The sequence below is a fragment of the Callorhinchus milii genome, unplaced genomic scaffold (assembly GCF_018977255.1).
Source record: "Callorhinchus milii isolate IMCB2004 unplaced genomic scaffold, IMCB_Cmil_1.0 Scaffold2, whole genome shotgun sequence".
NCBI lineage: Eukaryota > Metazoa > Chordata > Chondrichthyes > Chimaeriformes > Callorhinchidae > Callorhinchus > Callorhinchus milii.
In genome coordinates, this window is record NW_024704743.1 from 93,011,481 (window position 1) to 93,025,951 (window position 14,471).

A 14,471-nucleotide genomic window follows, 5' to 3' on the forward strand; every position below is an offset into this window, starting at 1 on the left:
CGCACAAAATTAGATTTGAAGTTTATTCATACATTACAATAAATAGGTGTAATTCTGAATTACATTATCCAATTAAAAATTGGATTAGAAACATTGTGCTATGGAAAGCTAAAGTGCGTATTCTGAAACTTGAATAAAATCGAGATTCAGATATTTTTAACCAAACAGATGTAGTCCCCCTATCTTGGGTTTAAATGATTTAAACCAAAGATAGGAGTGATGAGCCTAGTAGCTGGATATTAAATGTATCTATTCACTTATTGCCCCTCCACAAAAAAGGATAATAAAGAGACCAAGTGTAACAAGTATATTCAGACATTGTTTTTATTAATAGTAAATAGTTCCACTAATCCATCTGATACTACATAGGTGGCCCATTTTATACCAGGAGTCATCTTGGCTGATAGTATCCTCTGAATTGTTTGTTTTACATTTGATCAACATCCTAAGGACAATTCATGTATAATTAATGTGATTTTTTTTTCTCCTTTTACTTTGGCTGGACTTTGCGCATTCCTTTCTCCCTATAAAATAATCCACCAGAACCAAGATTATTTTAAGTCGTTTGCACAATTTGCCAGCAATTGATGAATAATCCATCTAAGAAACTCTTCAAAATTTAATAATGTTAAAAGAAATCTGCATTTAACTTTTGTTGTTAAAATTTGGATCAGAATATAGAAAGAATTGACTTTTTTTTGTAATACTGTTTTATTAAATCTAAACATCAAAATGTCATTTAGATTTTACTCAATAAATGTTGCACAATTACAGGTACTCTGCAATCACAAAGATAAGGTTATAGATATCACTTAGCTAGAAAATAGCAGGAAATACTAAAGAGAATTCACATTTTCCTCAATAAAATTAAAAGCAAACAACGCAAAACTTGAAATAAGGAGAATTGGAGGACTTTCAATAGTTGTGTGTGCGGTAGAAGATCAAAGGATCATTCCAAAGCACATCAATAAATAATTGGGTCAATTTGTTACAATCATCCCTTTGCACGTTATGTACGTTATGTACCTATAGATTACTTTGTCTGCACCCAAACAAGGTAAAAGAACACCACAACAACACAAAAAAATGCTTCCATCGTGCAAAAAATCGTTTTGTGATAAAGCACTTCTTCAAAACGAGCTCACCCCACAGAAACGACACATGTATTTTTTTTCCCCATATTCCAAAAAACACGCCACTGAATTTGGAGCTGTTCTTTTACTTTAAGGCTATATACGACACGAGAGAAAGCATTGCTAGAACATTTAAATCAAAACCGTGACTTTGCTTTTTTTACGCTGTCGAATCGTCAGCTTTGTAGAGAAGATGTAGCAGTCAGTGGAGGTTTGGGTCTCCAGACAGTAATCCGCCCAGGATAACATCCAGTTTCCGCTTTTTTAGCCAGAAATCGTCCTTGTTGGGGAATTCATTTGATATCCTAAAGAGAGCTGTCACCAGAACTACTTAGTACCACGTTGGCCAAGGCAAATGTCACTGATCAAAGAAATTATTCTAATTGGTAGGTAATCAGTCTGTCCCTATGTAGCAGTTAGGAGGATTTGGTATAATAATTTTACTGTTCCATAGCCAGATTGAGAGTGTATTTGGCGACTTGATTCTCTTTCAAAGGGCCGATCCCCTTATAGAGGGAAAACTAAAAATCCAGAAAATGTCGAGTATTTCCATCCTCCCATTAGGTTCCCTCTCTCAAGTTTTAAATAGACTTTGTCTTCTCTTTCCATGTTCAACAGCACTCCATTGCTGGCAGCCTCTCGGGTCACATCCTGATCTCCAGCGAAAGCAGAAATCACAGCCCAGCCGTTCTGCATCAGACTCACCTGAATGAGGAACACAAAGAGTCTCACAACATTGACCTCGCATTAACTGTACCAAATGCACCCTTCCAAATTAGTTCCTATTAGTTATCGTTTTCATTTTATTTACACTGTAATCGCCGCCCTCGGAGTGTCACACAAACGCCATCGTCGGCCCAATCAGTTGTTTTCCCCCATTGCACAACGAGAAAGTTGTTCAGTTTCGTTTGCATCATTTTCCCATTTCCTTACTCTTTCCCCTCTATATTTCCATCTCCCTGTTTGGTTCGCACATCCCTCCTTACTGCCCGCAACCAACGTATGATATTGTTCCAAGTGCATTCTTTTAAAATACCAATTCAAATTCTATTCTGGTTTCATTCTTTTGCATTATCGTAAAGCAACAATTGATTATTGCAGATAAGATCCCCAGTCTCCCACCTGAATTGTCTGCCTATTGTACACCTTGACCACGTGAAAGCTGAAACTGTAAATCCCTTTTCTCGGGGCCATAAATGTACTTGATCCCATATCGAAATGGTTTCCAATGTTAACCAAGACCTGCAAAAAAAAAAGAAGGGACAAAAAAAAAACATTGAAACGAAGGCATTCTGTTCAGTTGGGATATGTGTCATTATTTCTGGGGTGAAGAATTAAGCATCAGGGATTAGTTTGAATAGCGCACAGGATTTGCTCTCCTCCTCCTCGGATTCACTGAGTCTGAAATTCCTCACATTAAAGCCCCACAACGCAGCATTTCCCACGTTAATATCAGTCGTTTCAGGAAAGGGTGACCCACAGCCTTGGCTTTGCGTCAAGTGATTGTTCCCAAATACTTGGAATGGCATTACACGAGTTAAATCCGCGTCCCGCAAACTATAATTCGTGGAAGAATTAGTCGGAAGGCACTTGTCAATTTCAGTTGAAGTTTCACGCGGAAATTCGAGCCAAAGTTTTTTTTTAAAAAAAAAACAAGTGATCCGGGGTGAAGGCACACATTTATTTAAACAATCTCCCGCAATCTCCAAAGCTTCCCCTGCAGTCTATTTACTCGATCACGCCCCATGCAGTGCATTTAAGGGACTATGGGTTTAGAAAACGTTGCATTATTGAAAGAGATAACTGTGCAAAGGCAATATCCCTCAATGGGACCGTCACTAAAACATAAGCTTTAGAGAGAGTGAGTGAACGAGGTTTTTTTTTAAAAAAAAACAGATGTGGTTCCTGTTAAGTGGATCATCCAGATTTTTTCTCCCCGTTCAGTCCATTTCAACAATACATGTTGCATTGAGTGTGTGTAATATAATCATGTTGGGAGTTTGTAACTGGAGCTGGGGTTGAGGAGGGGGAAGCAGGAGGCAAATAGAAAGGGGGCAAATAGAAAGGATGGGAGGTTGGCAGTGAGATGAGAGGACAGACGCGCAAAAACAGATCAACAGATCTGCGTGGACTGGACATGTTGCAAAGTGCAAGGATGTTTCTTCGGGGGGTCTGTGTAACCAGACTGCTGGCAGCAAACTGGACTTACATGGTCGAAGTAGATAGTCATGGTTCTGTTGCTCATTTCGGACGGTTCATGGTTGGTGCTCCGCACGGCTGAAAATGCCACTTTGGCACTGCCGGATCGCACTGAGATTCCCAGGGAAGAGGTGACAGCACCATCCGAGGACGGGTTGGAGTCACACACAACCAGACATTTCCCTTCCAAAACGATCGGCTCTGTCTCATTCTGTCCCAAGGCCAACCCCGTGCAAACCAGCATCAGGCTCAACCCCAGCATGACAACAGATCTTGAGCAGACAAGCATCAGATCCACACGATATTCAGTAATCCGATACAGATCCCTCAGTCACCCTGCACGGATGCTCTCTCTCTCTCTCTCTCTCTCACTCTCGCTCTCTCTCTCTCTCCCCCCGACGCCTTTCCTGCCGACAGTCTCTCCAGTCCAGCCTCCTATAGGATGCAAGAATGTTCCTCAGTTTGTTTGGATGTCACAGCCCTGTAAGAAGACAAAATCAATCCAAAATGCCCAGGCAGAATCCAATGCACCATCCGACACGACAGATCATAGCGTAAGATAAAACTGTTACCTTATGGCTTCTGTTGCATTTTTGCCCTTTGCAAATCAATGGGAAATTCACCCCCTCCCCACCCCACCCCACCACACCCAGCCCCCCCCCCCCCCCAACCCCCCACCCCCCCACCTGCACGTTAAAGTGATCGAGCAATTCTAAAATTGAAGTTGAGTGCTATCTTTCTTTCCCCACTTTCTCTCTCTCTCTCTCTCTCTCTCTCTCCTCTCTTCTCCTCTCCTCCTCTCCCGCGATCTTCCAAGTTGGGATGTGAAGCAGCCGAACGAACGCCTCCCTCAATAAACAACGCCGCCGGGTCGTGCGGATCTTGTGTCAGAGATCATTCCTGCGCTCAGCGTCCCGCATCCATCCTCCACGCAGTCACAGTTCCAGAAAGTTGTCGTGCATTCACTCGCGAAAAAAATTTTTTTTTTTGATATATATACGTAAAAAAAATAATAAAGAAAAACTCCCGAACGATGCCCCTCAAGAAATCCTGGAGCAAATAATCTCGAGGCACTTGTTTCCACCCCCACCCCCCGTTTGAAGCGATCTCAAGTTATAATATAATAATGAGTTGGGTCAAATGTTCAGTGGTGTTTAGCTCTCCCTCACTGTCCAGCGGCTCTACCCTAAAGCGCACTGTCTTTTGCTGACTTCAATGTGCTTTAAACATGACACTTGGTGCTGAAATACCCACACACTGGATGATGGCGTTTACCTGGCAGATGCATGTTGGCATTGACAGTGTGATGGCTCTCGCCCTCCCTCTCTCTCCCTCTCTCCCTCTCTCTCTGTCTCTCTCAAACTGAGGGGTGAGGGGAATGAGCTGGGGATCCGCTGGCAGTCAGAAAGCACGAGTGTCTTTCCCCTCCTCTCATTCTCTCACACACGCCAGCACAGGGCACAGGGCACAGGACACAGGACACGGGCATCCACTGTAACTCAGGTGGGTACCAGCTCAAAGCACTCAGGCAAGACACACCAGCCTTTTTAAACAGCCCTGATCCGTGGCACATCGACCGCTTTACTGTGGCGTCCCCCGACCCTCCCCACAGATATATTAAGAATACTGCACCTATTCGTCACTTCGTGATGTAGGATTTCAAGGTAATTCACCCAAGACCAGTTTCACGTCGGCAGGGAACACACTTGCAGTCAGTGGCTGCTCATATTGATTCAGAACAACTGGGGTCTGACCTCCACAGACACTCATTTATTTAAACTGTGGATAAGATCTAAAGGGCAGGAATCGGTCGTGGAGTTTTCTTTAATTGCAGATAAACTTTGCACGTCTGTTTTATTTTAATGGTGGTGTGAAATTTCCGCATCCCGAAGCTGAATTTTCTTTTTACGTTCAAAAAAAAATAGCAAGAGGTTATTGCATTGTAAACCACATCGCAGAGCTTCAAGTACACTTGCACAAACACGATAAAACATTGTAATTGCCTGAGTGAATTTTATTCCAGGCGTTTGTCCAGACAACATACACGGGCACCACCATGTGGTTACAGGGTGAAATGCTTTTTTACTCTGTTTCCAAACCTTCCTCCCAGGCATTTGGGAACAAAGTCATGGGGCAAAATTTGGTATGTGATAGTTATCACCCGTGAAAATGTTCATATGGCAAATTTCCCTCCAATGTAACAAAATATATGCTTTTACGATCCACGACTGTTTGTGGGACACTGCTGTGTGCAACCGGCTGCAGTGTTTCGCCCACAAAATATACAGTCGATCTACTTTGCAGTATATTCTGTGAAGCGCTTTGAGACACCTCAATGACATGATAAGGCGCTAAGCCAAATGCAAGGATTGTTATTATTTTAAACATCTATAGAACTGACAACATGTGTAGGATATTGGTTTGAAAGACTCCTGTTTTAAGGTATGGGGCCATGTTGGTAACTGGGGCAGTAGGGAATACAAGAGTGGAACAGTCCACTTGTCATTTCCATCATAACTGTGTCACATGTAATGGTGGGAGCATATTGTTGATGTACAATGTTATAAAGATGATTTATGTCACCTATCACAATGTTTGATAACCACAGTGCAATTGGTTGGCTAACCATTAGGTTAGGTTTAGTTGGTAGCTCTCTCATTCTGGTCCGAAGGTTGTGGGTTGGGTTAAAACTCCACACTGCAATGTGAGTTCATCATCTACTCCAGTCCAGATGATCTGCCACATGTGTCCTTCAAATGAAAAGTTAAACTAAGGTCCTATTTATTATTATTATTATATTCCTTATTATTATTATATTATTATTTGCCTGTTCTTCAGATGGACCTAAAACATCCAACAATACTCTTCAGAGCGAAGGGAGCTTATTCTGGTTGCAGGATTTGCCTACAAAAAGTTAGTGTACCTTACAGCAATTATTGTGAAGTGAATTTGACTTTATAAAATGCTTCAAAAATGCAAATCTACAATGCAAACATTATAAATTAAAATTAAACAACAAAAAACATTATGCAGCCCTTCTGAAGTGAAAGACACTATATCAATGTAATTTGTTGTTGTAAAATCTAAGACATGCATGTAAACAACTTCTAAAATTCCCATAACAAAGTGAAAAACAATTAACTACAATGCACAGTAATGCTATACAATTTTTTTCTACACTTTTATATATTTGGTCTTACACATTTTAAATTGCTCTGCTAGGTTTTGCTAGGTTTTGCAGCACAGTTCAAAGTTGTGCATTTTATTGCATTCTAAATTCAATGCAAGGTCAAGGACTGATTTGCTGGAGCATAGCCTGTGGAAGTTTGACTGTTGCTTCTCTAATACGAATGAGTGTAAAAAACTTGCTTTTAAATTTAAAACCATGTCTTCTTCAGTCAAGCTGTAGGGATAGTTCATATGTCATCCTTCAATTCTAGGACTTACTTGGGTATGTATCGAGCTGAAATTGACAAGTGAAGGTCTTGTCTCATTTTGCCAGCTGTAAATGGTACATCAAATCGATCTGGTAGTCTCAACCCAATTCCTTGTGGGCATGGGCCCATGCTATAAGACTAGCCCATGATTCAACACAATTTGGCAAACTCACTCAAGGAAACGTGAGGATGACAGCAGTGGGATGTAGAAATTCACACTGGTGTATTAGGAGATGTTCCTCTGGTGTGATTGATGTGACACTTTGTTGAAGAAAAATAGACAGTTTTTTCTCTAAGTTCTGCAGTAATTTCTAAATCCTAAAATAATGCTGACCTAGGAATGCTTGATGGTGAGAGAGATGCTTAAAGTGGAAACATATTCCATTCCCCAGCTGCAATAATTCCTCACCTGATGAACAGAGACTCACAAAAATGAAAACTTTTCTTTAAATTAGGGTTATGTTATAGGCATATTATTTGTGTTTTCCTATCTAATTGTAAATTATGAATGCTCGATACTAATTGGTTCTGAAAGTATACGTGCGTACAGTTGAATAATTTATGTTTTGCAATTGTATTTTTAATAGCAGTCTCTGCTATTAATATCAACAAAATGATTATAAGAATATAACTAAAATGTTCAGCACCACAATTCCGAATTATACGTCTATAAATCCACCTTTGGTCAGGGAACCAGAATAGACAGTGGCTTGTTTAAATAGCAGCAGTATTTCAGAAGCAATACACACTGCCATATTATTTATTATAGCTTGCATTGTAGCTGCAAGGTTTCTTGGAAACTATGCCTAGCACAACTTGAAGCTATTTTTTGCCAAGGTTTGATATCATTTCAGAAATTTCATTATTTTCTTAAGCGAAAAAAAATCAATCTGTTGACTGATAGAATAGCTTCAACGTTAACATTCCAATGATCCCCACTGTAACACTGAGACGTCCCTGACAGTAACTACATCAGATGTTTTGCTTTGTCATATCAAGTATTTGCCAGTTATGTAACGAACATTTATGGAGGCTTGTCTCTGCAGACTTGTAGTCATTCGAATATAATGAGCCCATTTATGTACTGAAGCAACATATTGTCAAATTCTACCTAGTTGCACTTAAGCACTGGGTCAGCCAGGAGGGAATCAGCTTCAGGGTTTCAGGCTCATAGTTGTTAGTTTTACATCAGTGCTCCCTAATAAACTGATGAGGAATAAATAAACTCATTATACCAGAATGTGACTTGAATCCAAAGAAAACTGCTATTTAAGAGTATAAGATTGCCAAATAGGGTGAATAAGGTATTAATCTACTATTGTAACAATTAATAATCCTTGCATTTGAAATCCTTACATCCTTTGCATTTCCACATTGAAGCATCTCAAAGTGTTTTCTGCAGTTTTTCTGTAATGTGTTTTATTTACTTTAAAGTGTAGTGACTGTGTATTTGTAGGCGAACTATACCTTAATCTTCATTGGCAACCATGTAGTTTTTAATTGGCAAAGGAAAATGTTTTGTCTATCTCATTATATAGAACATACAAAGATGTAGCATACTAGTAATCTGTTTTGTAATTCTGAATTTATTTACAATTGTAGATAGAGTTCATCAGTTTTAACACAATATTATTCTAATGCATCTGCAAATTGAGATGAGTTAAATACATTCACATTGGAATATAATCATGATTCCAGCAACATGATTTGCAAATTAGGGAAATTTGTTTGCAAAATATTTAAAAGCAATTTAGGTCATCTTCTGCACAGTATAAATTTGGCAAAGATTTCTATTGTTATTATGGGAATAAATATTGGTTTACACTAGCAATATTGTGCTACAATACAGGCAAAATAAATTGGGAATGGGCCACATTTGTAGCACTTAACTTCGACATTCTAAATTATTTCATGCCTATTTTATTGGGAAAAAATAGTGTGAGAGTAGCATAGGATGAACCCAAATGACTTTCAGTTCTTTATTAGTACAATACGATTTTTATTTTATGTACTGTTCTGATGTGATAGTACCATGTGGCAATGACAGCCAATTAGGAATATAGGAACAGGAGGAGGTCATTAAGACCACTGATCCTTTACCTCCAGTTTCATAAATTATGGCTAGTTGTGTAAGCCCATTTCCTCATTTCTTCCTTAATTCTGATTCTGCCTCTTCTGCCTTTTGGACCAATGTGTCCAAATTTTCACGATCTACTTTATGAAAAAAAATGTTTTCTGCTTTGACTTCTAAGATTTTTTAGTCCTAATTTCAAGATTATGACCCTTTGTTTTGGATTTCTCTGACAGAAAGAAGAGTCCTTTTTAGCTTGTCAGATCGATTTCATTATTTTATTCGCCCACAAAATACACAGTTATGACATTTTATAGTATATTCTGTGAAGCGCTTTGAGATGCTTCAATAATATGATAAGACACTATATCAAATGCAAGGATTATTATTATTATTAAATCATGTGATGCACTTAGAGACATCCTCCCAACGTTAAAGGTAATATATTAAAACCCTCGTCTTCAACTGAGCCTTCGGCCATCCTCCACCCTCCTCGATTCCGACCCCAGCTCGGGTCCAAATCCTTGACTGTCTAGCACTTTGGGATGTTCTCCCAACATGAAAGGTGTTATACAAATGCAATTTTCTATTGCATAGTGTTGTAAATTCAAGGATTATTATCATCAAACACCTCAGTCAGATCACCCCTTCACCTCTTCTGATAAAAGGAACATAATCTATGTCTATCTGGCCTCACATCATAACTGAACCCTTTTAATCCAAATATTAAACCAATGAATCAGCTCTGAACACCACCTAAGGCTAGTATATTCTTCTTAAAGTCATTTGCCCTAATCTGAGCACTGTGCTCCAAGTGAGGTCCAATCACTACTTTATATAGGTAGTGCAGCACTAACTTACATCCTTTTGTATTGTAGACACTGTTTTATTAAGACAAGCATATCTTTCACTTACAATTTGCCTTTAATAATAATAATAATCCTTGCGTTTAATATAATGCCTAATCATATTGTCAAGATGTACTCAAAGCACCTCACATAATTTTATTGTGAAGCGTACACATAACGTAACATAACATGTAGGAGCAGGAGTAGGCCATTCGGCCCTTCGAGCCTGCCCCGCCATTCAATCATGGCTGATCTTCTAATCTAACTCCAGCTAATAACCTGACCCTGCCTTATCCCCATATCCCTTAATCCCTTTTGCAATAAGAAATCTATCTATCTCAGTCTTGAATATGTTCAAGGACTGAGCATCAACAGCCCTTTGGGGTAGTGGGTTCCATACATTCACTACCCTTTGAGTGAAGAAGTTCTTCCTCAACTCAGTGCGAAAGGGCTGGCCTCTGATTTTAAGGTTGTGACCCCTGGTTTTAGTTTCTCCAACCAGGGGAAACAATCTCCCACTATCTACTCTGTCATGCCCTTTGATGATCTTATAGGTTTCTATAAGATCCCCTCTAATTCTTCTATATTCTAGAGAATATAGGCCCAAATTGGTCAGCCTATCCTCGTAACTCAACCCCTTCATCCCTGGTACTAACCTAATAAATCTACGCTGCACCCCCTCCAAGGCAAGTACATCCTTCCTTAAATGAGGAGACCAAAACTGGACACAGTATTCCAGGTGTGGTCTCACCAGGGCCCTATACAGTTGCAGCAAGACTTCCCTACTCTTATACCCTAATCCTTTCATAATGAAAGTTAACATACCGTTCACCTTCCTAATTGCTGCTGCACCTGCAGACTAACTTTCTGTGATTGGTGTACAAGGACACCCGAGTCCCTCTGGACGCTAACACATTCCAATTTCTCCCCTTCTAAAAAATAACCAGCTCTACTGTTTTTGCTACCGAGGTGGATGACTTTGTACTTCCCTACATTGTACTTCATCTGCCACCTACCTGCCCAATCACCTAACTTATCTATGTCTCGCTGCATTTTTTTAATGTCATGCATTTTTTTAATGTTAATGTCGTTTCGCCTGCAAAATATACAGACAAGCAATTTCACACAGAATTAATGACCATTTTATCTGATGGAATATTTTCCAGAATACCAGCAGAAATTTGTTTCTCTTTACAAATAATGCATGGGATCTTTCATGTCCCTCTGAACAGGCATCCAGGGCATCTATCTTCTATCTGTCTTCTATCTATCTATCATCTGTCTATCTTCTTCTATCTTCTTCTATCTATACTAATAAAGTGAGAATGTCTATCTATGTGTCACCCAAGGTCTCAATAACCGATTGACATACAAACATGATTTATACCTCATAGGAAAGGCCTTGCATTTGGGGGTGTCATGAGCATATTTTGTTTCCGGGATCTCCTACCATTGATGACTTATGACCTAAACAAGCTCATCACATATGTATGACAATTTTGCGTTGCTGACACTTGCTTAACGCAGAGCTGATGGCCGCATTGGCTCCCACTGGCGCTGTAGCATCATGCGTCACAGAGCATGTACATATGTACACACGCACGCATGCAGCACACATGCATTCAGATGAAGCCAAGTGGCGGGAACAAGATAAAGATGCCTAGGTGAATATCAGGCCTTTCAAGTACAAATAACAACAACAACAAGATTATTTGTATAGCGCCTTTCACATTGCAACAAATTACAGTAAGATATTAATAAACTTGCTGAATGGGCATTTAAATGGCAAATACATTTCAATGTAGAAAAGTGTGAGGTGTACATTTTTGTAGAAGGAATAAGGAAGTCACATACATCCTGGAAAATAAAAACCTAAATGGGGTAGCGGAGCAAAGGGACCTAGGGGTACACATAAACAATTCACTAAAAGTAGCAACACAAGTTAGTAAGTCCATAAAACAGGCAAACCAGGCATTGGGGTTCATTTCTACAGGGATAGAAATGAAAAGGAGGGAAGTTATGGTAAACTTCTATGGAACCTTGGTTAGACCCCACTTAGAATACTGTGTGCAGTTCTGGTTCCCACATTATAGAAGGGGTGTAGGGGCAATGGAGAGGGTGCAAAGGAGATTCACAAGGATGATCCCACAACTGAGAGGTTATTTCTATCAGGAAAGGCTGAACATGCTTGGACTCTTCTCTTGAAGGAGGGGGGTAAGGGGTGACCTGATAGAGGTCTTTAAAATTATGAAAGGTTTTGATAAGGTAGACATAGGGAAGTTGTTTCCACTTGTGGGGAGACCAAAACCAGGGGCCATCAATATAAAATAGTCACAAATAGACAAATAGGGAAGTTAAAAGAAATTTCTTCACCCAGAGAGTAGTGGGAATGTGGAACATGCTACCACAAGGAGTTGTTGAGGCAAATAGCATAGATGAATTTAAGGGAAAGCTAGATAGGTACATGAGGGAGAAAGGTATAGAAGGTTATGCTTGAAGGCTTAGTTGAGGAAGGGCAGGAGGAGGCTCATGTGGAGCATAAACACTGGCACAGACCAGTTGGACTGAATGGCCTGTTTCTGTACTGTATATTGTTGTGTATTCTAATGTATTCCCTTCCAAAGGAAGGCATCTCAGACAATGCAGCACACCCAGAGCACTGCATTAGAGTGTTAGCCTCAACTGTGAGCTCAAATCCTGATGTGGAGATTGAATCCATGACTTTTTGACTCAGAGGCGAGAGTGCTGCCAACTGAGACAGGATAATAAAGTTTGTTCTGAGATAATTGTCCAATGACATCGTAATTGACAAAGTTACAGAAGTTGCAAAGTGCTAAGGAATGAAATTACATCATTAAAAAAATAGCAAGACACATAGTACGACACATCGACATATTAAGTCATAGCAAACTTTTGTTTAAGTTATTCTCAATTCAAACTTCGTAAGGGAACCTTGCTTCATAAATCATTTATTTTTTTCATCACAAGAATTTCTAGGCGAACACATAACTTCAACATAACTTCTGTCCACCTACAATATGTATTTGCATCTTAACATTCTTTTAAGAATATCACATTCAAAACGATGCTATAAATTCCATCCCTGAGAGTGTAACTTGTAAATTTAGACTTTTCTGAATCAGGCATAATGCCTACGTTTGACGTTGAAGCTATTTTTCAATCTGTACTGATAGGGCATGTAACTTTAATGGGATTTCTTTGCTTAGAAGATACAAACTGTACTATACTATGACTAAAAGGTCAGAGGCTCTATATTTTAATCGCAATTTACTCAGTTTAGAAATTTATGGCTGAGGCTGCTGGCAGTACATTCTTCAGGTATGTAATTTAGAGTGTGTATATGATATAACTATTTTACTGTTTATAAACACTATAAATTTACTTACAGACAACAACGTTCAAAGTTAAGTCTGAATTCAAAAGTTTGCCAAACTCTGAACTCTGAAATGTTGCATAATTAGATTAAATCAACATCCAGATGGAATTTCTCCCCACAAGTTTCTAAAATCCTAAAGTTAGAATTTCAGCATAATTTATCATCTCGAAGTGACATCAGCGACACTTTTTACCCTTCTTGCCACAACACAAATGAAGTGATGTAATCGGGCTGGGTTGGAGGAGGAGAATCACCTTAACTATGTTGGAAGTGAAGTATGAAATAACGCTCAAAACACCGGTTCCAGGATTGAAAATTAAATGCGAGCCTCCTAGGCAGCGGTAAAAATATGCCTAAAATTTTTTAAATAAAAATTTGGAGCCAATCATTGTGCTGAAATCAAAGCAGAGGGGAAGGATGTGTCAGATCCAAGCTAATCTTCAGGAATGGAATGGAAAAATGCAATACTTCATAACAGATTAGATAATAATCAAATTTGTTATTAACTGTTGTATGTTGTACCCCAAATGTGCTTCACATTTTTATTATTCACTCTACTTTATAATCTCTGATCAATTTGAATATCCACATATTTTACCGAATATTATCTCCCCAAACTAATCATTTTAGACTTTTAGTCTCGGATTAAAAAACAATAAATTGTACATTTAAAATACAAACTGTGGTATGTACATACACACACACATACATACATACATATATACATGCATACAACCTGCTTAAAAAAAAATGTGACAATTCCAAGCAAATTTACATTCTACTTAAGAGATTCTGACAAATGTAACAGCCACAGCACAGAACTGTAAAATAAACAGCCTGGCTTCCTTCATGTTATGTTACTCAGAATAAATTGTTATGGCTTTAACCACTGCCACTGAAAAATTAAACAGGTAAGCGACTGACCCTGGAGGAGGAGAGTTATGGTGCTTCATTTCCAGGACCTGATTAATGTGTGGGTAACTGTGTGGCAGCATGTGGCCCGGCATTTGAAAGGGAAAAACTCCACATGACCCAAAGTCAATATTACTATTTTTGAAGATGAAAGATTAGCATAAATAATCTGAGACTCATTCAACTCCCTCAGTCGGAGCTAGTTCTACCCGGGATCCAAGTGATCATTTGAACTCACACTTTGCATTTAAATTTAGGAGGGGGAGTATTTTTGAGGGGAGGTAAAAGTTTTTGTTTATTGAGGTAGTGAATGGAAAATAGGACACTTTCCTATTTTAAGCACCTGAGTAACGCTGAAAAAACAACAACAAGATTACATTTGTATAGTGTCTTTCACGTCGGGAGGACGTCCCAAGGCGCTGGACAGTGTACAGCATTTCAGAATGAAGAATCAAAATGAAGGATAAGCCCAAT

At 39.1% G+C, this 14,471-nt stretch overlaps 1 protein-coding gene across 2 annotated transcripts; it reads right to left on the minus strand.

Moving 5' to 3' along the window:
• Positions 1 to 411: 411 nt before the first annotated feature.
• cbln2b (cerebellin 2b precursor) lies at positions 412 to 4,938 on the minus strand. Of its 2 annotated transcripts, none has more exons than XM_007888014.2 (4): positions 4,608 to 4,938; positions 3,343 to 3,813; positions 2,256 to 2,375; positions 412 to 1,838 (listed from the first exon to the last, which is right to left on the minus strand). In XM_007888014.2, the coding sequence occupies exons 2-4, from the start codon at positions 3,619 to 3,621 to the stop codon at positions 1,641 to 1,643; spliced, it is 597 nt and encodes a 198-aa protein (XP_007886205.1). In that variant the 5' UTR covers positions 3,622 to 3,813; positions 4,608 to 4,938; the 3' UTR covers positions 412 to 1,640. The 2 variants fall into 2 exon arrangements, with proteins under 2 accessions (XP_007886205.1, XP_007886204.1); XM_007888013.2 differs by lacking the exon at positions 4,608 to 4,938 and adding an exon at positions 3,905 to 3,984.
• Between the last annotated feature and the right edge of the window lie 9,533 nt (positions 4,939 to 14,471).